The 26,638-nt window shown below is 39.7% G+C and overlaps 2 protein-coding genes across 4 annotated transcripts in view; both read left to right on the plus strand.

Annotated features, from left to right (window-relative positions):
* Positions 1–931: 931 nt before the first annotated feature.
* Positions 932–12,888, plus strand: LOC130923112 (gastrula zinc finger protein XlCGF57.1-like). Its single transcript, XM_057848599.1, has 3 exons — positions 932–1,036; positions 1,266–1,343; positions 8,161–12,888. Exons 2-3 carry the CDS (start codon positions 1,338–1,340, stop codon positions 9,712–9,714), a joined length of 1,560 nt encoding a protein of 519 aa, XP_057704582.1. The 5' UTR covers positions 932–1,036; positions 1,266–1,337; the 3' UTR covers positions 9,715–12,888.
* Positions 12,889–15,179: 2,291 nt separating this feature from the next.
* LOC130921314 (gastrula zinc finger protein XlCGF57.1-like) overlaps positions 15,180–26,638 on the plus strand; it is a 72,077-nt gene continuing 60,618 nt past the window's right edge. For all 3 annotated transcript variants that reach the window (XM_057845043.1, XM_057845088.1, XM_057845097.1), the window contains exons 1-2: positions 15,180–15,296; positions 18,560–18,663. In XM_057845043.1, the coding sequence (XP_057701026.1) occupies positions 18,658–18,663 (6 nt within the window). In that variant the 5' untranslated portion in view covers positions 15,180–15,296; positions 18,560–18,657. The remainder of the gene's footprint in view (positions 15,297–18,559; positions 18,664–26,638) is intronic.

The raw sequence follows: 26,638 nt of genomic DNA on the forward strand, positions 1-26,638 counted from the left end.
GGTAATGTTATGTCCCTACCGTCCCTATGCAGACCTACGCTTTTGGTTGCCCACCACACAATCATTTTTCTGAGGAACTCATATTTTAAATGTCTGTTTATTAAAACAATAGTGTAATCAACAATCTTATTTTATGAGGCACTGCAGTAGTACAGGCAATAAAAGCAGGTGTGTTTAAGCATGATCGCTGTTTAGAGGTTTCGCAAAACATAAGAAAAAGGTCAAGTAATTCTAAAAATATTTTTGTTCATTACTAGTTGACTTACTCTACTGTAAACTATTTTGAAAGCTCTTCCCTGTTTTACATAAAAATCAACTTCAGACGAGAGTGTTACTTGGGGACATAGCCAATGTTAATTTCTGTTTGTATTTTCAATTCGTTAATTAAGTTTTTGATAACATTATATTTATCAGTTTATCAATTCATTTATTGCATAGAATTTAAAAAATAAACATGAATAATAATTTGAAAAAATATATTGTAATTACAATATGTATTTTAATTATCAGTCATGTGAAACAACCTGGTTTGAGTCTCGGCGTCTTGCCAACAGCGACCTCTCCTGGCCGTTCCTTCGCTTCGATCTAGTTCTGCCATGCACTCTTCTTCTTTCGTACTTTAAGGAACGGTTAGCGGAGAAAAAAAAAGATCAGTTAAATGAGCCTGTGAAGCTTCAGTGTTTAAAAATGAAGGGAGTTCATTGTAATTTTCCTTGATGGAAGAAGTGAAGCGGAAGCAGTACAGTGCCGTGAGAAATATTTAAATTCTGAGCCTTCAAATTGAGGTATTGATAGTGATGACTAGAATACGGATATCTTGATCATATTTATTCAATATTTTTCGACTCCAGAGATGTGAAGTCGTAACGGAACTTCCAAACGCTTTAACATGTCACGCTGAAGTTTCAGCACGTTTCTACTTCCGGTTCACATTGAAGCAACCTCTGTGTACCTCTCGGGGGTTGCTGTTCTTTCGTGTTCCCTTCTCCAAACCAAACGACCTCCTTAAAATAATTTTCATTGGATAAGTACCGAAGTAAGAATTTAGTGGACTGAAAAGTCTAATTTTAAAGCATAGTGTAATTCGATTGGCTGAATGTTGAAGCTTCGCAGACTTACCTTAGTTTAGCTTTCCTTGCTCGCTAAAACACGCTAACGCTTTCCGATTGCTTTGACCTGACGCCACTTCCGATATGTAAAGTTTGTTTTCAGGAAAAGTCGATCGGTTAACATGAGCGTGATTACATTTAATTATGAGTCTTTAGGATTCGGTAATAAGGCAACGCAATGAGGAGAGGAAATCCAGGTCACGACGAACAACTGAAAAACAAAAGAAAATGAAGGTAAGATCATGACATTAGTTGTTGTATTTTTCATGCAATATCAGACTTGGTTTGATGTAATTGTGAATGTAGGGAATTATTTCTCAAATAGTGGCGCGCGCCCCCCTGAGTGAGGCGCAGATTGATGCAGTGGGTGCAGGGTAGTGTTGTATCGGTCGCGAACGATTCGTTCTTTTTGAACGAATTGTTTGGGTGAACGAGACCGAACTAATTACCATCTGCACTGATTCGTTCTATGAAGTTGATGCTTGTTCACTGCGTGCGAGGGCGTTGGGCAAGCGGCAGCGTCTTCTGACATCGCACACGACCAATCAGACGCCAGCCTCATCGCGGGCAGGGGAGGGACCGGAAACAGAACCAGGGCGTATGTCACTCACTTCCACGTGTGGCCAATGAGCAGCTAGCGTGCAGGCAGGGGGGCAAGACTGAGTTTTGTCACTTCCCGTTCAGTGACTCGGTCCTCCGGTTGCTGACCTAGCTTGTTGCTAACTTGACTTTCCAGTAATGAATATGCGGTGAACGAATCAAAAAATGAAAGGAAAGGACTTTGTCACATATTTGTTAACGTGGAGCCTATCAAATGCAGCTCAAAAAGACAAAAACACCACACAAATCTAGCGAGCATGGTTTAGTGTACTACTTTTCTCAACAGACTCGCGACTACCTATTACCACATACTATCAAATTTACAGTAATTTAAAACACGGGTAGCTACGAGGCAAGCAAAAGCTGAGCTGCGGTCGCGTGACGGCAATGAAGGGGGCAAAGAACTGTCACTATAAGGAGGCATGGCAGCGATATTTACCTCATATGTGCACAGAAAAAAATATTTAGTATGATCACCATAATACTGATTTGCAATGAAACGGTATATACATGTCCATTTTTTCCAAGTGTTTTATTTTTTATTTTTTTTTCGTGTCAGGTGTTGGTTGGTTTGACAAATTATGTCAATCCGTCCATCATGTGCTACTCAAGCGCCCCAAAACAACGCACATGGACACGGGAGATGTCGCAATATGTCTACATTTTTCTTAACAGACTAATGAGAGTAGAAAGGCGATATCGTAAAGAGCAAACAATTATTTCTTGTCAGCATTTGACGATCTGAGATGCGGGGACGACAGGGGAGTTGACCGGTTTATTTTATTTATTATTACCAGTGCAAAAATTCAGTACGATCACCATAATACTGATTTGCAATGAAACTGTATATACCGTACATGTCAATTTTTTCCGAGTGTTTTTTTTTTTTTTTTTTTCGTGTCAGAGCGTGTCGGTTGGTTTGACAAATTATGTAAATCCGTCCATCATGCGCTACTCAAGCGCCCCAAAACAACGCACGCAGACACGGGAGATGTCGCAATATGTCTACATTTTTCTTAACAGACTAATGAGGGTAGAAAGGCGACATCGTAAAGAGCAAGCGATCATTTCTCGTCAGCATTTGACGATCTGAGATGCGGGGACGACAGGGGAGTTGACCGGATTATTTTATTTATTAATACCAGTGCAAAAATTCAATACGATCATCTTAATACTGATTTGCAATTAAACTGTCAAATATCAAAATGTAGTATTGTCTTTATTTTAGGGCTGTCAAAATTATCGCGTTAACGGGCGTTGATTAATTTTTTAAATTAATCACGTTAAAATATTTGACGCAATTAACGCACTAGGCCTGCTCAGACAGATTTAAATGTCAGTACAGTGAAAGGCCAACTTGTTAATTGTGTTTTATGGAGTTTTTCCGCCCTCTGCTGGCGCTTGGGTGTGACTTGCATATGTTATGTGGCGTAATGTCGCCCTCTGCTGGCGATTCAGTGCAGCTGATTATTTGGGTTTCGGCGCGCTTTTCTGACGTGATCATATGTCGACGCGAACTCACACTAATAGACAGTGCTATTCAGACCAGCTAACGTCGGCATCCAGTATTCAGTGGCAGTTCTCATAGCCCCATCACACTGTTTGTGTCTAATACATGCATCGCTTGTGAGTTATATTCCTCCTTTGTTTATATTCATGAGCATTAGATAGTTATTGATGATGTGTATTTGAATTTGTTCACATATATGGTGAAATGCAGTTACATTGTTAGATGCTTGTGAGCTAATTGGCTAGTGCTACTGCTCAAATGGACACGTGTGTGTACATTTTATGTTATTTTGTGATTTATGCAAGTTATTGACACATTGCCTTGTTATTTTCAGTTTTACAAAAATACAAGAAACGTGCTCCTGTCAAAAAGAGATGACTTCAGTAAAGCCCATGCAACTTTGCCACACCGTCTGATTTCTTTTTGGAACTTATGTTCGCTATCTGTCAATTTGTGTACTCACACACATAGAGGACAGAATAGGGCTACTAGTTTATTTTTTGATTGAAATTTTTACAAATTTTATTAAAACGAAAACATTAAGAGGCGTTTTAATATAACATTTCTATAACTTGTACTAACATTCGTCTTTTAAGAACTACAAGTCTTTCTATCCATGGATCACTTTAACAGAATGTTAATAATGTTAATGCCATCTTGTTGATTTATTGTTATAATAAACAAATACAGTCCTTATGTACCGTATGTTGAATGTATATATCCATCTTGTCTTATCTTTCCATTCCAACAATAATTTACAGAAAAATATGGCATATTTTATAGATGGTTTGAATTGCGATTAATTACGATTAATTAATTTTTAAGCTGTAATTAACTCGATTAAAAATTTTAATCGTTTGACAGCCCTACTTTATTTCAGAGCAGCACATTCGACAACTAGCTATTTACACTTATAGTTTTAACAATAGTAACAAAAAATAATAGTGATGAGCATAAAAACAAAAATACAACAGAGCGAGAGGTAAATATGATGTGTTTGTCGTTCCATATTTTGAAATTAAACTTTCGATTTATTTGTATTTTCGTGACAGCAAGCATTGTAAATGTGATCAAGAACATGCTAAAGAAAGTCCGTGCGCCCCTGACCCCCCGCTCCCCCCACAAAAGGAAAATGTTTAACCGTGTCCTCAATCGAAATGCAATCACGAGCCATGACTTTGAGCCCATAGAACTAGGACAGACGACGCGGAAGTTCTCCCTCGCTTTTGCAGCAGCGGGAGGGAGACGAGGCTGTCTGTGAAAGCAGAATGATATTGCCTGTCACTCATTACTGAAACTACGACGAGCGGTCAATGAGGAGCCTGTGTGCAAGAGAGAGGCAGGGACCAAGAATGTCACTTCCCGTTCAGTTATACTGCGAAGCGGCCTATGGTGATTCGTTCGGCGACGTCACTTCCCGTTCACTAAACGAACGATTCATTTGGGCGGGGAGGGAGATGAGGGGGGCGAACGATTCGTTGAACGATTCGTTTGAACGATTCGTTTGAACGAATCTTTTTACTGAACGATCCGGAATGGATTCGTTTACTCAAGTGAACGACAGATCCCGTCACTAGTGCAGGGCCGGCCCAGGTCATTTGGAGGCCCTAAGCAAAATAATGCCAAGGGGCCCATATTTTTGTAAAAATGTATTAAAATTGTAACTTAATGTGCATCTTTCTTAATTCTTGATCTCATAACTATGTACACGACATTGCCAAGCATTTAATCTGAATTGTACATTTGGGGAAATCATCATCTTGTGAAGAGGATGGCACTCTCACCTCCAATTCCAAGATACTTCTCAATAGCTCCTTTGAATCATCCAAAGTACAAAATATGATTACATGGAACAAAATTTAGCCCAGGAAAATATTCGTCAACCAAAACGTGTACTGTGGGGAGTGCGCAACTAATAAAGTAGATTCACCATAGGGTGATACGTGACATACTACTTGATGATAATGTCCGATATAAATGAAATGACAACACTAGGACAGTTAATTTTCTTCAGGGTATTTTGCCGACTATTTTTTATACCTGTCCACACTTCGTTTAAGGTGCGTTTAAGACCCCCCCCCCCGCGCTTCTGCAAGTTACGCCTGCATTTGCACAAACTACGCATGCGTAGAAAGGAGAAGCCTCGTGTGTTACGTCATCGCCCGCGCGGTTTTTCTCTGAAACGGAAACTCATTCCTAGCCCACGGAAAATTTCAAAATTACTACTCCTTCTAGACCAGGGGTACCGGTCCGTGGCGCATTTGCTACCGGGCCGCACAGAAATAATTTAATAACGACCGCATTCTGGTCGAATTAACCCTGTTCCCCTGCTTAACACACCAATATCCCTGTTTACTCTAGCTATAATACTCCGGGATAGATTAGAATGTTGTCATAGAAATCCATTGATTTAACTGCTAGCAGTACATCTTATTTGTGTATATAATATATCGATGTGCGCTTGTCCTCGATAATAACGTATTACTGGGTGCAGCACATTTGTTCCCGGAAATAATTAGCCCCCACACGAGCGAAGATGACTGGAAAACAGACGTCTTTGGAGATATTTTTACGGCGAAAAGGACACCTGACGAGCCTACAAGCTCGAAGACCTGCGAACGGCGAAGGAGTGGATTCGTGACCTGTTTGTGAATAAACCGAGTGATTCGAGCATGTCTGCGCAACAGGAGGATCAACTTGTAGAGATCGCAAATGACAGCGACCTTATTAAACGTACATTTGAGACAACAACTCTACCAAGGTTCTGGATTAAAGTCACTCCGAAATATCCTGACATCTCTACAAGAGCAACCTTGCTACAATTTCCAACATCGTATCTTTGTGAAGCGGGCTTCTTAATTAATGCTTAACGGCAAGGCAAAGTCGTTAATGGTGAGAGCGGTGTGCAGTTGTTGTGTGCAGCTAACATGGCAGGATGTATCTGAGGAGCACTTTTCTACAAGTCCTTCCATGATCAAACGTTAAAAGTTAATATTCCTTTCTTTCAAGAAAGTTTGTAGTGTTTACTTTAGAACCGTTGCATTTGCGCATTTTGCGGCTATGTTTAACGTTACACGCGTGTGCAGAACCGCATCGTTGTATTTTTTGTTGGGTTGCAAAATTTGTCAGAACACCGGTCCGTGAAAAAAAGACCAAAATAACACCGGTCCGTGGTGCAAAAAAGTCATTATTTTGTGATCACTGTTTTTTTCGTGATCGCAATTAAACTCACCACACGGGAACGAGGGTGGAAGGGAGAGCACGCTCTGCTTTTACGTGCAGGCGCTGTGTTGTGATTGAAATAAATCTTTATAAAACAACAGAAGCCTGACATCATTACTTGGGATGTTACAATCGATGCTCACTTGCGCTCTCACCACGTGGAAAATAACAAATAGAAGCATATGTTGTGGCGATGGATGGCTGGAACTCGCAACGAGGCTTCTTGTGCATAAAAGTGGTGATCCTGGAAGCGGCAACAGTTTTGACAGAAATGTCTGGGGGGAAAAACTGATCCCGCGCCTCTGACTGGGGGTACCACGCAAGTCCCTTTTCAGGGTTTAATTATCCTCTACGCATTTTGATATACAGTACTCATGTTCGGTGGGCATTGAGTTGGGAGGGGCCAGCCCCACAGCGGGCTAATCGGAGACAACTCAGGAGACGAGCTCTAAAAAACACTCATCTCCAGCTCATCCGCGATGGGAGGACCCCAAATGGGCACTGAATTGAAGCATATTATTGAGACGTAGTTTGAAGGTTCAAGAAAAATGTGTGGAAAAGAGCAGGAATGCCACGTCGTGATCGTCCGCCTCCATTGTTTACGATGCTGTCATGCCGCACTAAAAACAGCGACGACATGACGTCCCTTGCTGAGTATCCGAATGTTGTACGGTGACAGCAGTCCATAGTAGGCGGCGAATAACATTAGCCGTCTAACAACTAATCCGGGTAATAGGCATACTAGTGTAGCCCACATGTGGTATAGTCCAAGTAATTACACCTTTAAGGCCATCATCCATCCTAGTGTAGACGTAGCCTATATCTACGCTCTCCAGTCCAAATGCATATCATGCCAATATTTCGTTTTACTACAATCAGCGGAAGCCGTACATTTGCCGTTGCCGACAGGTGAGAACTTGCACGGCTTTACTTGTTTCGCTTCGGGCCTGCGGCTAATGGCAATTACCAGTACGACATATTGACAAGCTCAGCTGACAACAACGTACAAGTCGGGAGTGTCTTGCACAACAACTTCAACAACATGCTCCATTACCTTGATACTGTTGTTTCTTCTCCGATTTTCTTCTTCTTTCGTGTCTCTGCTCCAAAGGATAAATTCTCTTTGACATAATCATGCATCTATTTTCCAAGTTTAAGCACCAGTCATCGCAAAGCAGGTTCAACGTCACACCCCAGGTTGCCAGATTGTAATGACAAGAAAATGGATTTTTGCTTAGATAAACGGAAATGCGTGCCACATTACTCACGATGCTCTATTAACAACGTATAAAATGTGGTTACCAAATTAGGGGGCCCCTAGTGGTGGCCCTAAGCACCTGCATAGTCTGCGTATAGGCTGGGCCGGCCTTGAGTGTTTGTATGTAGGTTTTACGGTTTATCAAATGGCTCTTCATTGTTTGTGTGCGTGTGCTCATTTTAGCGTGAGCAAACACATTCTTCGTGTGTAAATGCGCTCTGACTTGCAAGTCTCGTGTGCGGAAGTACTACCTGCCCTACGTTTCCTACGCCAAAATAAAGGCATGCATCACAAAACAAGTCAACATCATAAAAAGAAAAAAAAAAAACTGGAGACTCCAGCGTCGTAAAGTTAAAATCACATCAGTCGGGTACGTCGTAACCCAGGGACTAGCTGTATTTCTCTCTATATCTCCAACATCAGCATATCACGTGATTTTTTTTTTTTTTCCCCCCACCCAGAATCCCGTAGACGTCACTGGAGAAGATCTTCACCCTGAGAAGCATGACCCCCTCCACGTTAAACAGGAAGAGGAGTCCGACATGCCTTGGATCAAACAGGAGGCGGAGCCAGAGACCCCTGATATTAAAGAAGAAAAACATGAAGTTGAAATCCTCAAGTTGCCAATGGGTGTCAGTGTAAAGAGCGAAGAAGACAAAGGTCCAAGCGATGACAGAGGAGCAGCAAAACCCTTAAGCGACAGCTCGTTTCAGCACTTGACAACAAAAGGAAAGGGACGATCGCAACCGGACGGCCTCTTAGCTCCGCTTTCGGACAGCGACGACATAACGTCACATTCTTCTGACTTTAATACTGTTGAGGAGGAGGATGACTTTGACCAAAATTCTTCAAACCCTGTAGAGAAGTCGTCATTGAAAAGAGACTCAAAAGTATGTGCGGTTGGGAAACCTTTTCCCTGCTCACTTTGTGATAAAACATTTCCATGGAAATGCAAGTTAAAGGCACACATGCATACACACACTGGAGAGAAGCCTTTTTCCTGCACAGTTTGTGGTAAAAGATACATCACGATGGCATATTTAAAGATTCACACAAGAAAACACACTGGAGAGATGCCTTTTGCCTGCACACTTTGTGGGAAAAGATTCACCAATAAGGGAGTTCTAAACAAGCACACAAGCACACACACTGGAGAGAAGCCTCATGCCTGCACACTTTGTGGTAAAAGATTCATCGAGAAGGGTGATTTAAACAAACACACAAGATTACACACTGGGGAGAAACCTTATGCCTGCACACTTTGTGGTAAAAGATTCACTCAGAAGGGACAATTAGTATTGCACACAAGAAACCACACCGGAGAGAAACCTTTTGCCTGCACACTTTGTGGTAAAAGATTCACCGATAAGGGAGTTTTAAACAAGCACACAAGCACACACACTGGAGAGAAGCCTTATGCCTGTCCACATTGTGATAAAAAATTCTTCACGAAGGCAAATTTAAAAATTCACACAAGAACACACACTGGAGAGAAGCCTTTTGCCTGCACACTTTGTGGTAAAAGATTCATCGAGAAGGGGGGTTTAACCAAACACACAAGCACACACACTGAAGAGAAGCCTTATGCCTGCACACTTTGTGATAAAAAATACTCTGCAAAAGCCAATTTAAACCTTCACACAAGAACACACACTGGAGAGAAGCCTTTTGTCTGCACACTTTGTGGTAAAAGATTCATCGAGAAGGGAGGTTTAAACAAACACACAAAAACACACACTGAAGAGAAGCCTTATGCCTGCACACTTTGCGATAAAAAATACTCCACAAAGGCAAGTTTAAACATTCACACAAGAAACCACACTGGAGAGAGGCCTTTTGCCTGCACAGTTTGTGGTAAAAGATTCATCGCCAAGGGTGATTTAAACAAACATACAAGAACACACACTGAAGAGAAGCCTTATGCCTGCACACTTTGCGAGAAAAGATTTATTCAGGAGACTGATTTAGAAAGACACAAGCGCAAACACACTGAAATACATAATGATATGAAATGACATAAAGAACGAACGGGCATGTTTTTTTCCGGGCTGAGGAACTTTGGTGGGGTCAAAGTGCATCATTCGCTGTCGCCTTGAAAATCTGCACTGCCCCCTAGGGCGTGGCATGAATACTACATCGTTTTCATGCGGAATTGCAACATTGTTCGAATGGAGACGGGCCCAAACATATGAAAACATGAAATTTTTCGTCTTCTCGGAGAGTCACCATGTAAACGGCCCCTTAAGATTTGCCGCGCGGTTTGACAGCTCGCTACAGTCTATCAACACCTCTGGCTGCATTCAAAATGTGGGTGTTAGAAGGAGTGTTGTGATCAGGTGAGAGTTTGGATAATTTGGAGAGTGAAAAGTTTAAGTGAGTTGAGAGAAGGGGACAGTAGTTTATACTTGGATGGAACCAGCAAGAAAGAGGACTTCCTCTCTGTGGATTTTTTAAAAAATAAAACAATGAAAATCCCCACCATCCTGTAGCTACATCAATGTCCAAATTACACAAGCATAATTAGTACTCTTTTCATGTTACACAAACACGTTTACTGTTCTCTCCATCATTACGTGTAGGGTACACACAAGTCCGTTGGCTTCTGGCTTGGTGATCAGAGTATCCACTTGCTGTGCTGGATGCATCGTACGTGTGGGTTCGAGTCCTGTCCTGGGCAAATGGGGCAGATTGCTGGGCGGATCCATGCAACACTGGCTACTTACGCACATGTCATTTTCAGGAAAAAACATTTCACAACCTGCCACATTATTATAATGCCATTTATGGAATCATTTTCACACATACACCCACTACACTAAAAAAATATATTGGAAGATTTACTTCATGAGTAACGTATGACTGTGACTGTATGTGGCCACTCCTCTTTCTGGACCCAAAAGTTCATACGTTTATATGTATAATTTGTTGTAAATTTTTGGGGAGCTGCTTGGCACTGCTGACCTACAGGACAGGAAAACAATGAAAAGAAAATTGAAGAAGAAATATACTTATGAGATAATCTATGTAAATCGAGGATTTAGTGAGACAATATTTTGCTAAATAATACCTTCCCAACAAACACACACAAAAATTAACGAATCACTCGTGGTTGGGAGACAAATGACTGTGATTATACACTTAGCCAGTAGGTGGTTCCGTGGACACATGAAGCTCTGAGTAATTAACCCTTTCTCGAACCACTTGGCTCAAGTGGTGCAATGCCTCATGAGGCGTCATTTCACCATCACTGTTATGATAACAGGCTTCAACAAACCAACACAACACAAACAATACACAGTTGGTTGTTGGTAGCTGGAGTTGTCCTTGGACCGTAGGGTCAGTGGTTCGATTCCCGGCTATGACTGCCCACTGTCGAAGTGCCCTTGGGCAAGGCACTGAACCCTGATTTGCCTCCAATGGGTTGACAGCGCCTTGCATGGCAGCAGCCCCATTGGTGTGTGTGAATGTGTGCGTGAATGGGTAAATGTGTGCCAATGTAAAGCGCTTTGGGCATGGTAACCATGCAGATAAATGCGCTGTATAATAATTGCCACGTTTACATGGAGCCAAATATTCCAATTACAATCGGAATATTTGTTCAAACCGAATAAATGTGTTCCATATAAACACCTCATTCAGAATGAACAGGCCCAAACCGAATGGAATTTCATTCCGATTCACAGGGGTGGAATATTCCTTTTCCCAAACCGATTAGAAGTAAAATTATATCATGTAAACAGGGAAGCGGAATGGTGTCTGGTTGCGTTCTTTCTGCACATGCTCCGTACTGACGTGGTGATGTCACTTTGTGACGTAAGTAACGTCACTTGCAACATGGCTTCCAAGCACAGCGCACCTAATTGAAGTCCGGCGGAAAGATTGTATTTAATTCAAACTTTAAAAGAATTGAATATAATTGCTCACTTAGACGGGCGTAAAACGAGGAACAGTGAACTATTTAAAAAAGTTCACGAGAGGTTACACGAAGCCGGAACAGACCGGAGCGTTGACCAGATTAGAAACCGGTGGAAAACCGGCTACTACAAGGCAAAAGAGCAAAACAGCAGAAGCGGATACGACCCCACAAACACAACAAGTGGGTTAAAGTTAAAACAGCAGCACTCCGACGATCGATCTCCATGTTATGCAACGTGACGCTTTGTTTTGATTAATCTGCGGATGTCAGACGGCAGTTGTCAAACGTCCTTTCGGAATAAAGGCAGTCACATGTAAACGCTGGATCGGAATAGATGAAGTGACATATAAACAGCTGATCTGAAATTTCCATTCGGAATGATTTGAATCGGTATGAATAAAAGTCAGCATGTAAACGTGGCTAGTGATGTGTCGGTCGCGAACGAGCCGGTACAAAGAAGTGAACGAAGAGAGCCGGCACAACACCGGCACCCTCCCTCGAGAGCTGGCTCTTTATTTTCCCTCCCTCTCCCTCTCTCTTGCGCTCGTTCTCGCTTTCTCACATGTCTGAAGCGAGGTGTGGCAGTGGCTCAGGTGAGGGAGTGCCGTGCGCAGAGAGGGAGAAAGGGGAGGGGCCAGGGGCTTGGTATTACTGCACGCCACGCCACGGAGAGCACGCCACGCTGAGCACCGTCCGTCGCGCAGCTGCAAGTGCACAGCCACAGACACACGGGAGGAGGAGGAAAAGACGACAGACAAACGTAGGCCTTCAAGATGAGCTGAAAACGCAGTAACATTAGGATACATTTTAACTGGTTAAAGTCAGATGACAATAGGGCAGAATGCCGTGTCTGCAAACTTAACCCCATATAGCCTAATGTAACACATTTGATACACTTAGAATTTCATTATTTTGAGACTCTAATTTAGAAATTTGATTTTTTTTTTTTTTTAATGATGGATGCAAATCAACACATGCATCTGCAGGTTTCATGAGAAGAAAAAATCTGGCTAAAGTCTTAGCTAAAAGACTGGACAAATAATTACTGAGAGAAGGAGCCGGATCAGCCTGTCAAAGTTGAAGTATTTAGTTTTCTTGAATGCAAATTTAAAATAAAGCAAGGAGTAGCTTATGTTTGTTAAAATAAAGCAAGGAGTAGCTTATGTTTTGTTCGCTGCTGCTGTTGCAGTTACTACTCACAGTTTTTGTTATGATGCAGGATGTTTGATTGTTGTTGGTTGAAGTTTAATTTGGTTGCTTGTTTATTGTTTGGAGCCTTTTTAATGTTCAATAAAATAAGTAAAAACTATTTTCTTTGCTTGATAATTGTTGCTATTTGCAGTCAGTAGAGTGCAATAGTTAGTTCACCAAGTCATTTATCAAAACATATGCTAAATTTGTCATAAATATTTAAAAGAAAAGCTAAAGTTGAAAGAGCCCTTTGAGAGCCAAAAAGAGCCGGCTCTTTTGACTGAGCCGATCCAATTGAATCGGATCACCGAAAAGAGCCGAAAATCCCATCACTACTATATAAGTACTGTCCATTTACCATTTTTACCATTTTACAGAGAAATTGAAAGCTGCCACCGCCTCTCCTGAACGGAGCAAACAATTGAACTTGTATAGTGGAAGGACCAACAGATGATTGGATGATTAACTAATGATGAAGTGGTTCCAGCTGTGGAGGCCCTCTGTGATCACACAGGTGGAAACTCCTGCAAAGAAAAAATACAGGTGAAAACCAACATAAACCAGTACAAAGTGAAAGGGAAAACAAACATACCTGAACAAAAGAATAAATTACTCTCCATCCGTAACATCTGTTCTACATAGAAATCAACTTTAGACGAGAGTGTTACTTGGGGACATAGCTGATGTTAATTTCTGTTTGTGTTTTCAATTTGTTAATTTAGTTCTTATTAACGTTATATTTATCAGTTTATCAATTCATTTATAGCATCGAATTTAAAAAAATAAACATGAATAATGATTTTTTAAAAAATATTGGCAATTATAATCATAGGCGGAGTTTAACTATTGGGGCAGGGGAGGCACAACATGTTGATGACCCCGAAACGCAGTGTCAGCAATAGATTTAACTTACAAGAATATTTATAATAAGTTGACAATAAGCGTTTTTTGTTTCCCATCATTCTTGAGGGGAATTCTAAATCAGGCTGCTTAGGCAATACTTTTAGCCAAGATGGTCAACTATTGAATTTGGTACGCCTGTCGGTGTCGTGCCAATGTAATTACCCCAGTCAAAAATTATATCCCCTGGGCGGAGCCATTTGGAGGTAGAGTTGTGTCTTTATTATTCAATCAAAAAAAAAATTGCTTCAATTAATATATATGTTTTCAATCAAAAAATAAGTTGCTTCAATACAAAAAAAAAAATGTGTTTGAATGCAAAAAAAAAACATTGAAAACTCAAAGAAAAAGTATGTGAAATGCAATTTTTCTTTTCTTTTTTTCTTTTCTTTTTTTTTTTGATTGAAGCTGTTTTTTTGATTGAAGTAATGTTGATTTGTGTTTGGGCCACATTTTGGCTAGGACGTTTTTGTCTTTATTATTTAATTTAAAAAAAAAGTTGCTTCAAAAAATGTATATTTTCAAAAAGAAAAATCATTTCAATCAAAAAAAAAAAAGAATATATTCAATCATAGAAAACGTTTTTGAATGCGAAAAAATATTTGAGATAGAAAAATTTGCCTTTGAACACTTCATTTTTCATTGAAAAAGTTTTCTTTGATTGAAGCAATCCTTTTTGTGTTTGGGCATTCAATCCACAAAAAAAGTTGCTTCAATCAAAAAAAAAAATGTTCAATCAAAGAAAAAAATAATTTGAAAAAATAAACCCTCCCCCTATTTTTTTTTTTTTTTTTTAATGATATGTAAAGCAAATGACCGTCTAAGGTGCATGTCACATAATCAGTTCAAAAAATAATTTTGACCCATTATAAAAAAAATTTGCTGTCCATTTCAATCATTTTTGTTGCAGTTTTCTTGCTTTACAACATTTTAATATATAGGAAAGTCAATTTCATGCAAAGATACTTTTTGGCCACCAGCCCCCCCCCCCCCCCCCCCCCCTTAAAACCCGTTTATGATTATAATATGTATTTCATTTCTCAAAGTCATGTGAAACAACCTGCTTTGAGTCTTGTCAACAGCGACCTCTCCTGGCCGTTCCCTCTCTTCGCCTCGATGTAGTTCTGCCTTGCACTCTGCTTCTTTTGTACTTTAGGAATGGTTAGCCTAGAAGAAAAAAGCTGAATTAAATACGCCTGAGAAACTTCAAAGTTTAAAAATGAAACGCGTTCATTGTAATGTTCCTTGATGGAAGGAGTGCAGCGGAAGCAGGACAGTAATTTGGATGAAGTCCGTGTATACATTTACGAAATATATTAATTCTGAGCCTTCAAATTGCGGTATTGATAGTGATGACTAGAATTCGGATATGTTGATCATATTTATTGAGTTTTTTTTTTTTTTACTCCAGAGTTGTGATGTGATGTAGTGATGGAACTTCCAAACGCTTGATCATACAACGCTGAAGTTTCAGCACGTTTCTACTTCCGGTTCACATTGACGCAACCTCTGTGTACCTATCCGGGGCTTGCGTTTCGTTCGTGTTCTCTACTCATTACCAAACTACCTCCTTCAAATCATTTTCATCGGGTAAGTACCGAAATAAGAATTTAATGGACTAAAAAGTCCAATTTTAAAGCATAGTGAAGGTCGTTTGGCTTTATGTTGAAGCTTGGCAGGCTTACCTAACTTAGTTTAGCATAGCTTGCTAGCTAGAACACGTTTGGCTTAACGCCTCACCCAATGGCGTACCGCAAGCACACGTCACTTCTGCTCATTAATATTCATGACATTAGCTACTGTTGCTAAGGGGGGACATGCAACCGTTTGTCCCTAATGGAGGAAGTCGGCGTGATGTCACGATGACGTCACCTCTCTTAGCAATTCATATATTTCAGGTGTGTTTTGCGTCTTTTTTCCTAAAAACGTCTTAAACGTGGCTTGCTATTATCACGAGTCACTGCCGACAGACGCGAGGAGGCGATGCAATTTAAAATTAGCGTTTATTGGGGTACAAAGCTGCCGATACAAAGTCGCAGCTGATAGCTGGATAAACAAAGGAATGGCCTGCAGTGGAGCTCGGAAACATCTACAACTACCTCATAAAGTCACCCAGTAAGTTGACCTTTATCATTTACGTGGAATATGTACTGTGTGGAACTGAGAAAATTGGTAGTATGTACGAAGTGATTATTTCTGCCGTTACCGGTAATTCGCCTCCAAGCTATATTTAGCCGTCAACACGTCACAGCAAAAAAAAAAAAAAATTCCCACCAGGCCAATAATATACCGATTGACTAATCAGAGCATTTCACGGCAGAAGAAAAAAAAAACGCTTTGCGAGTTGCCGGTTAAGGTAAAAATAACCACTGCCTAGTCTATTGAATCGTAGCAGCTAATTGGGGCAAAATATAAACTCACCAGTAATAAAATGTCAGCTGCAAACGTAAATGTGCTTGGATTTAGGTTCCCACAGGCGAAAATAGTCCACGGAACCGTCTTCTTTGACTGTTCCTCGATTAATTTTGCTCAGCCATTTGTTACTCCTTTTTTTCTCACGTGGAAGAATGAAGAACTTCAAATGCAGCTCCGAACTCTTCCTTGTGTGACAGCCCGCAACACAGCAACTTTTAGCCATTCCGACGGAAAAAAGACGGCAAATAAGACGAAAGTTCAATGCGTTTCTATTATAAGTGACTGGTCTTTTACCCCATTGTCAATATGGCGACGCTTTGTTGTGGCTGGTGACGTCATAAAATGCCCGGATGTCCGTCTGCCTCTATAGGAAATGAATGGAAATCGTGTACGAAGGAGATGTCCACAGAGCTAAACCTACCAATTCTCTCCGAAAATGATGTCCCTGGTGCCAAATTCACTGGCAAAGATGTGGAAGAACATACAAATGTTCAGTTAAAGGGATGGCTTGAGTGTCGAAGGCTGAAAAAAACGAGCCGACCTAAGCATAGCCTTAGCTCTTTTATCGACGCGACTGACAACGACATTCTCCTGTTTTAACAAGCTATCCTTTACCACCAGCCCTGTCTTTCTTATATATTATATCCTCTGGTTGTCCTACGTTGTTGGGTAATTTAGTTAGTTTTGTGTAGCGATCGCAAAAGTAAAAAACAAAATGCAAAATATAAATGTGCTAGTTGTTTATTACCCACTTTTGTGCTTTCAACAATAGGGACATTAGCCTATACAAAGCTAGAATACTGCTCAAAAAGTAGCGGGTATTTAAAGATAATCCAACAACAATTTGCCTTTCAGACCCCGCGTATTGGTCGCCTTTCTTTCTGAAAGAACGAAGAAAAAAGAAGTCCTGTGCGAAAGAGAAAAGCAATCCCAATGACAAAGATTTTAACATGTAGTTTACAAATGAAATGCCTCAATGAAACTTTTTTTTTTCTTATGAACGGTTTTCAAATGCTTTAATGGTGGATTTTCTCAAGTTAAAGCGCCACACAGAAATTAATAAATTTAATTGTGGAAGCAGGATGTGAGTATTATTCTTATTTAATTACAGGTGTTTTAGCTCATTTCAATTTTTTTTATTTAAATGGGCTCTTATTTATTTTATTATGTGTTTATATTTTACAAATATGATGTAGTATTCATTGATATTGTATATTTTTTGTTATATAACTTTAGTTCCTATGTGAATGTGTTCCTACTTGTTTTGTTGTGGTAGGAGGGTTTTGTATTGAACACGGGGCCGTGTTGGTTATTTTTATAGCAGAGAAGACCGCAGTAAATCAACAAAGACAAGTCAACTGTGCCCCGATCTACCACTCAAAAGATCTGATGGACTCAAAAAGTAGGTTACGATTGCATATTAGTTTGAAAATCGACTGAATCCACCGTATTTTTACACGAGTGACTTCCGGCTCGATTCTAGCTAGTTGTATTGACGCAGGAGGGCCGCGTCTCGCGTCAAATAATAAACTCTGCCGTTTTTTTCCCGTGCGTCGCGTGGAGCCCCTTCTGGAACGCGTCTCACACGCTGGTGTGCATTGGCTGATTTGACTCTAACGCCCGCGTTTCACTGTGTTCTAGCGGCGGCCACGTTGTTGCGCCGTTGATGTTTCTGGGTTATAGCCTACTGTCCTACCGTGTTTGTCCTCAATATAGTAGAGAAGACGGAGTAAATATAATCTACACAAAGAAACTGTAACCCAATCGACTCACAACCTCGAAAAGTAAGGGTTATATTACGTCAGAAACTCGTTCGGTACGCCTCCGTTCCGAACCGACTACCACGTACCGAAACGGTTCAATACTATTACATGTACCGTTACACCCTTAGTCAGATGACATTTTAATTCTTTTCAGGTCATTCATTGTCAGACGGAAGCAGCACGGCACAACATCACGCTAAAAAAATAAGTTAAAAATATCCAAATGGCTTACCTGTTTGTCTTCTGAAAGACAATGCCAACCCAACAAAATGTTTACTGCATAAATGTTTACTGCCGAGCAGGTGTTAAAAGTCCGCGCAAGTTGATTCAGTCTTTACATTTTTTCCTTCGAGTTTTTGGTTTCGGGAAACGTATGGAGAAAACATCCTTTATATGTCGTAATGTCTAATGTCGTTTCTACAACTTCCAAAAAAGCAATGTGTGATCGGCATTTTCATTTTTGAAAAATTACCGGAGAAAAGTAGCACAATTGCAAGGGCGGGTCTATAATGTCCCACTTTTACTTTACTTCCGCTTTACGATGCGACGTCACAGTCTAAAAATAGCATGTGTGCGGTACGCCATTTGTAAAGTTTGTTTTCAGAAAAAGTCGATCGGTTAACATGAGCATGATTACATTTAATTGTATGAGACGCTTCTCGACTTGTCTTTAAGATGCGACGAATTACAACTGACCGAAGGCCAACGCAATCCCAAACATCAAGTCAAAATCCAGAGGAAATCCAGGTCACGACGAACAACTGAAAAACAAAATGAAGGTAAGATCATGACATTAGTTGTTAATTTTTCATGCAATATCAGGCTGCAGCTATCAAATATTTTAGTAATCGAGTAATCGACTGAAAATTCTATCGATTAATGGTGTAATCGGATAAAACTTTTTATTTAGGTAAACAGCAATTATAAATATACTAGGGCTGTCAAACGATTAAAATTTTTCATCGAGTTAATCACAGCTTAAAAATTAATTAATCGTAATTAATCGCAATTCAAACCATCTATAAAATATGCCATATTTTTCTGTAAATTATTGTTGGAATGGAAAGATAAGACACAAGACGGATATATACATTCAACATACGGTACATAAGTACTGTATTTGTTTATTATAACAATAAATCAACAAGATGGCATTAACATTATTAACATTCTGTTAAAGCGATCCATGGATAGAAAGACTTGTAGTCCTTAAAAGATAAAAGTTAGTACAAGTTATAGAAATTTTATATTAAAACCCCTCTTAGTGTTTTCGTTTTAATAAAATGTGTAAAATTTTCAATAAAAAAAATTAACTAGTAGCTTGCCATTGTTGGGGAAAAAAAAAAAAAAAAAAATCAGTCGCATCCAAGCGCCAGCAGAGGGCGCAAAAACACAAGTAACAAGTAGACATTAGTCTGTGTCTCATTTTAATATGTTTGAGCGGGCATGTGCGTTAAATGCATCAAATATTTTATCGTGATTAATTAAAAAAAAAATTACCGCCCGTTAACGCGATAATTTTGACAGCCCTAAAATATACATGAGAAAACAAAACATTTCATCTATTATTGATCGATTTTCAGTCAATCAATGTCTTTATTTTCGATGTATTGTACATTGTTGAAAACAGCCAACAATTGCATCTCAGATGTACTCTCGGATCATAGAAGTACTGCCACACATCAAAGTCACCCGCCTTAGGTGGGCTATTTTTGGCTTGAATTCCTCAAGCTGAGTCCGATGTCCGATGGCTAGCTGGAGCTCTAGTGGCCATTATTCTTGCTTCATCATGCTTTTATGCCATTGGCGTAATCACCTGTCACTAGGCCTGTCGCGATAACAAATTTTAGTGGGCGATAAATTATCTCATAAATTATTGCGATATGCGATATTATTGCGCCCCCCCCCCCCAAAAAAGGTTGTTTTTTTTTTGAGCGTTTATTTATTTATTTACTGTCATCATCATCGGTATCATTGACAGTTGGAAGATGTGATATGAGCAACCCGAAAAAAACGAAGAAAAGACAAGGGCTGACAAGAGAAGAATATGCTTATCAAGTCCCGTCCCCTTTTAACCGATTTACAATATCACAGGGAGAATACAGTATATAATAATAGATCAAGTACACCCATTTAAACGCAATTAATGTTTACTTTTAAATTAAAAAATACCTTTTTAGAAATCACAACTAAAAACAATAGACCATGCCTCTTTCAAGTAAAAGACAACAATATTAATACAGCACAGAAACACATAATAAATGTATTTTTTCAAGAAAAAATGCACTTAATAACTGAAGCATTTAGGCATATAGGTATAAAGTTGCAGTAACAATTTGCACTTCAACAACAACAGAGAAAAATAGACTAATTAAGTAGCAGTAACAAAAATTTGCCTCCCAAAGGTATCAAATATCATTTAACAGAGGTAAAACTGTCTCATTTCTTCAGCAATGTAGCGGACTTCACTTTCCGTGAGGGAACGCTATTTTGCGCGGTGTCATCTGTATTTCTCACATCAAGCGAATACCTCTAATTGTCAATTAACGTGACGAGGAGGCTCTGCTTGTTGCAATGCAGTTTTCTTACTAAGCAGTGAAAACTGGAGAGGATGATAGTGATTCAAATGAGCAAGTATATTTATTCTGTTGGCCATCTTTGTTGAAACAACCTCCAGAAACATTTTGCAGACTGGTTCGTCCTCTTCCTCATTCCGCTCGCTCATTGCTGTGCGCCGACAGTGCAGTCGGCCCTGCCTCCATCCATTAAATGACAGTCACTCAAACTCAAATGTATAAAACGAACATACCTAGAAGTCAACAAAACAGAGTGGCACAAGGAAGCTGAACATTAAACAGCGCTGTCAAGCACGTCTGCCACACATCTGCCGTAAGCGCGTGCGTCATGCGCGCACGCACGCAACAAATGCACGTGCGCGCACGTGCACGCGAGGCGATAAATCGCAGCTGGAAAATTGCCGTCTTCATTTTTATATACCGCGCGATAAATGGATTTATTGCATATTGCGACAGGCTTACCTGTCACTCAAACATTTCAGAAGTAGCGGCGAAGTTGGATCTTTGTGTCACAATGATTCAATCAAAACTTTCTACTTAAAAAAAAGTGCTTTCAAAACTTTTAGTACTTTTTTATTTTGGATTGAAGTGATTTTTCTTTTGAAAAAAAATTTTTTTTTTGAAGCAACTTTTTTTATTAGATAATAAAGGCCCAAATGCAAAACTACATTACGTCAATCAAAAAAGTTGTTTCAGTAAAAAAAAAAAAAAAAAAAAAAAAAAAACACTTCAATCAAAAGGAAAAAAAATGCAATCAAAGAAAAAGTTTTCAAATGCATTTTTTTAGTTTCAAATTTATTTTTGCATTCAAACACATTTTTTTGGATTGAAGTGACTTTTTTTTAAATTGAAAATATATATTTTGATTGAGCGACTTTTTTTTTTGGATTGAATAATAGAGACAAATCTACCTCCATAGAAACCTAGCCCTCCGCAGGGCTAACGTTACTTGAGCGAGTGACAGCGAGCGACATCTTATTTATTAGCGCTGAGAATCTACTGCTTTAAGATGGCAGCTGTTTACTAATGCCGCCCAGTCTGTCATTTCGCATCTAGTTCGACATGGATGTGATATCTATGAGACGCATCAGACGCTACCTGCTACTACCGTAGCATCATGCGGACGTAGTTTTTAGCAAAGTCGGAGTAGTTTGTAGGTTTTTAAGGTTTTTTTTTTTTAATTGCTTCTTCCTCTACGCACGTGACGTCAGCGCGTTGTCCCGCATTAAAAATAGTCCAGGCAAAACGTCATGTTTAGAGCTGGCAAAATTAAACGATTCCTCGAGGTGAATAAAATTACTCGGACCAGTTTTTAAACTTGAGTTACTCGAATTGCTCGAGTATTTGTACTAGCTCTAATGTAATCTACAGTGGGGAGAACAAGTATTTGATACACTGCCGATTTTGCTGGTTTTCCCACTTGCAAAGCATGTAGAGGTCTGTAATTTGTATCATAAGTTCTCTTCAACTGTGAGGGACGGAATCTAATACAAAAAAAAAGAAAATCACGGTGTATGATTTTTAAATAATAAATTTGCATTTAATTGCATGAAATAAGTATTTGATACATCACAAAAATCGAACTTAATATTAGGTACAGAAACCTTTATTTGCTATTACAGATACCAAACGTTTCCTGTAGTCCTTGACAAGGTTTGCACACACTGCAGCAGGGATTTTGGCCCACTCTTCCATGCAGATCTTCTCCAGAGCCTTCAGGTTTCGGGGCTGCTGCCGGGCAACACGGACTTTCAGCTCCCTCCATAGATTTTCTATCGGGTTCAGATCTGGTGACTGGCTAGGCCACTCCAGGACCTTAAGATGCTTCTTACAGAGCCACTCTTTAGTTGCCTTGGCTGTGTGCTTTGGGTCGTTGTCATGCTGGAAGACCCATCTTCAGGGCTCTCACTGAAGGAAGGAGGTTGTCAGCCAAGATCTGGCGATACATAGCCCCATCCATCCTCCCCTCAATACGGTGCAGTCGTCCTGTACCCTTGGCAGAGAAGCAGACCCAAAAAATGATGTTTCCTCCTCCATGTTTCACGGTTGGGATGGTGTTCTTGGGGTTGTACTCATCCTTTTTCCTCCAAACACGACGAGCCGAGTTTAGACCAAAAAGTTCAATTTTGGTCTCATCCGACCACATGACCTTCTCCCATTGCTCCTCTGGATCATCCAGATGGTCAGTGGCAAACTTCAGACGTGTCTGGACATGCACTGGCTTCAGCAGCGGGACCTTGCGTGCGCTGTAGGATTTTAATCCATGACGGCGTAATGTGTTTCCGATGGTTTTCTTCGAGAATGTGGTTCCAGCTCTCTTCAGGTCATTGACCAGGTCCTGCCGTGTAGTTCTGGGCTGATCCCTCACCTTCCTGATGATCAGTGATGCCCCACGAGGTGAGATCTTGCATGGAGCCCCAGAACGAGGCAGATTGACCGTCAACTTGAACTTCTTCCATTTTCTAATAATCGCTCCAACAGCTGTTACCTTCTCACCAAGCTGCTTGCTTATTTTCCTGTAGCCCATCCCAGCCTTGTGCAGGTCTATTATTTTATCCCTAATGTCCTTACATAGCTCTTTGGTCTTGGCCATTGTGGAGAGGTTGGAGTTTGTTTGTTTGTTTGTTTGAGCATGTGAACAGGTGTCTTTTATACAGGTAACAAGTTCAAACAGGTGCAGTTACTTCCGGTAATGAGTGGAGAACAGGAGGGGTTCTTAAAAAAGAACTAAGAGCCGAAATATTTACTAGTTGGTAATGTATCAAATACTTATTTAATGCAGTTAAATACAAATTTATTATTTAAAAAATTATACAATTTAATTTTCTGGATTTTTGTATTAGATACCGTCCCTCACGGTTGAAGAGAACTTATGATACAAATTACAGACCTCTACATGACTTGCAAGTGGGAAAACCAGCAAAATCGGCAGTGTATCAAATACTTGTTCTCCCCACTATATGAACTGTTATCATTATACTGTACTATAACCTATTACATGACCACATTAGGCCAAAAGATGACACTAAAAGACTCAAATTCAGACCAGAACAACTTTTGAAACATTAATTAGTTACCGTTTTATCCTAAATGTGCCGTATTGAGGTGGCGATGTCAACCATTAGTTTTTTTGGAACACATTACAATGCTGACACAATATTTTGAACCACTTTTGGAATTGTTTTTATTTCTTTTGGGGTTTTTATTTGTTTTGACTGTCGAGTGATAAAAATTTGATTGAAATAAACTAAAACTTTCTTGTGGAAAAAAAACAAATATATACCACCCGTCCAAAAAGCATGAGCGCCCTTTAGTGGAGAAAAAATATGGTTACCTTTAATTGGTATAGTGTAGTGTATGGTCATTGTTTCAACGTGTCATTGGTGAAAATAAGAGAGCCTGTGTCGGCATCTCTGGCAAAAATAAAGTCGGTATGTAAGAGGTTGTGACAAAATATTGAAATGGTGATATATCGTGATACTTTGTATACAAAAGGTTATCGATATGCTCCTGCCAAGAACTGAGATATCATTTTAAAAAGGTGTCAATGTTTAGGGAAAAAAAAAAAAGGAACCAACAAGTTGCTACCAAAATCTTCCACCATAATAGTGTCCCAAGTAACTCCCAATCCATTTAGACTGGAAACGTTCGTTCATTCGAAATAGGGCTGCATCTATCAATTATTTTAATAGTCGATTAACCGATGAACTATTTAGTTCGAATAATCGAGTAATCGGATAAGGAACATAAAAAATTAAAATACCTGAGCTGAGCCTCTCACGGTATATAAAAAGATCGATGTACAACTGAAGGAACAATTGGCTAACTTACATAGCAAAAGTCCGCTAGCTTAAATGCTATAAAATGCTAACGCTTTTTTACAATGCTTTTAATAAAGGGCTCAGACACATATTCCCACAAAAAAATGGCTAAATATACCTTTAAACTAAATTAGGAATGCATTAAAAAAATCATTAGCTCAAACGAACACTTAAGTTGGTCTTCACAGGGAGCAGATGGATTCAGCCATGTCAAATGAGGTAGACTAGAGGGCTGTGTATCCACCCAAATCTATAAATGCTAACACTTTCAAAACAAACCTTTACAACACCACTTTAAACGAATACTCGAAGCAGCAAAATTTAATTTGAATCTTTTTTTTTCTAATCGAATACTTGAGTTAATCGCTTAATCGTTGCAGGACTAATTCGAAACCAGAGCATTTGCAGTCATTCTGTCCGATTTTCGGGGCATTTACCGGTGACTTGCTGTTCATTTACAGGTCGTTTCCTGTTGAGTTTAAGTCACTGCCTATTCATTTGGGTGATTCCCAGGTCACTTCCTGTTCTGTAACTCAAAATAAATAGGAAGTGACCCATAAAATACCCCAAACTCAACAAGAAGTAACTGAAAATCAACAGGCAAATGACCTTAAATGGCCCAAAATGACCTCATTGCCTGGCATTGGCTGCCACTGACGGCCATAGACGTTCAATCCGTTTGAAGTGGGAGGGATGGCAGCGAATGAACGAATGTTAATTTGCTGCCACCCTCCCACTTCAAATGGATTGGACGTCTACTAGTGATAAACTTATTCCGATTCACAGCAGAACCTTGTTTTTCTGTTTATTAGTTGTTTGTAGAACATCCTAGAATAATTTCCTGACCAATGTATCGATAATCGTTGTATCGCCATTAGGGATGTCCCGATCCAGGTTTTTGCACTTCCGATCCGATACTGATATTGTTTTGCACATCCGATCCGATACCGATACTGGCCGATACCGATACCGACCTATCTGAGCATGTGTTAAAGTTGAAAGTTATTTAGCCTCCTTACTTAGTTGTCAGACTCATGTTGAAAAAGGTTTTAGTACTCTTAATAACAACTAGACAGCTGAATTAGGTGAGTTTGAATAACACACAACGGTTGGTATCAAGAAACTGACCTGTTTAGTCAGTGACAAACACAAAACATTATAAATAACAAACAGAAATGGCATAGTCAGTTAGTAAAATGTGCAAATAATATTGTAAACTGTCTTAAAAAAGCTAAACACACAAACAACCTCAGTGGAAAATCCCACAAATCCCCCAAGCTATTAGATGCTTTTAATGTTTCGTGCATTAGTTACAAAAATTGTATAAAAAGCCTCTCAGGTTTAAATAAACGACTATTTCAGTATCAAGTTAACATTTTAAAACAGTAAATAAAATACTCAAGTCCCCATTCTGTATCAGCAGCTTTAAACTACATTTAATCCATTTAATTTTGCGAATCAATTGTTAAAGTTGCTAAAATTGCTCCCGTTATTCCATCATTTCCCTTCTGTCTACTTTCGACATGTGAAAGTTTTAAAACTGTTTTGAAGATGGATTCAAGTCAAGATTTTGCCGATTTAGGAGTATTTTAGATTAAAAGTTAATTAGGTTCGCTTGGAAGGTTCACAACAGCCTACTAGGGAAGTCTTCTGCTTTAAGATGGCAGCTGTTTACTAACGCATCTGGATTTCAATACTTCAATGTTGCGAACGCAGTCGAGTCTGTCATTGTGCATCTAGTTCTATATACATATGATATCTATTATCTCCAGTTAAACGACGTTGACGTAGTTTGTAGCGGCTGTCAGCAGCAGTCAGGTATTCTTGTGTTCTTTATCCAGCGGCATGAGTTGAGCTAAAGCCGTGAGTTGAGCATTGGCATTACCCGGGTTTATGACAAGCAATATGTTTTCTTTCGGGACTCAATGCGGTCAGTTTCTCATTGCGTCCCGAAGACCGCGCTGTGCATTAGTTCCACTTTACTTGACATATTTCAATAATCGGAATTTGGATGTTTGTGAATCGTTCTCGAATCTTCCACTGCCGAATCGCTCAAGGATGTAATGACGGTTGGGCATGATGTACCGCGGTTCTAAGTGTTGGATGGTGCGTCTTTACTCACGAGAGATAATGGCTCGTCATCCAGAATGAATTCTTCGGCAATGATTCTTGTTATTCCCTGGGCTTTGGGACTGTCGAGTGTCAGTTTGTCACGCATAGCAAAAGTTTCTGCCAGTGTTAGTTGTGTAGGACCTTTCTTTTTGTCTTCGGTTTTCTTAACATACTCCTCATATTGTTGGTGGTGGTATTTCGCTAAATGCTTGATTAGGTTGGTTGTATTAAAACTTCTTACAGCT

This window comes from Corythoichthys intestinalis, chromosome 1, assembly GCF_030265065.1.
Source record: "Corythoichthys intestinalis isolate RoL2023-P3 chromosome 1, ASM3026506v1, whole genome shotgun sequence".
Taxonomy (NCBI): domain Eukaryota; kingdom Metazoa; phylum Chordata; class Actinopteri; order Syngnathiformes; family Syngnathidae; genus Corythoichthys; species Corythoichthys intestinalis.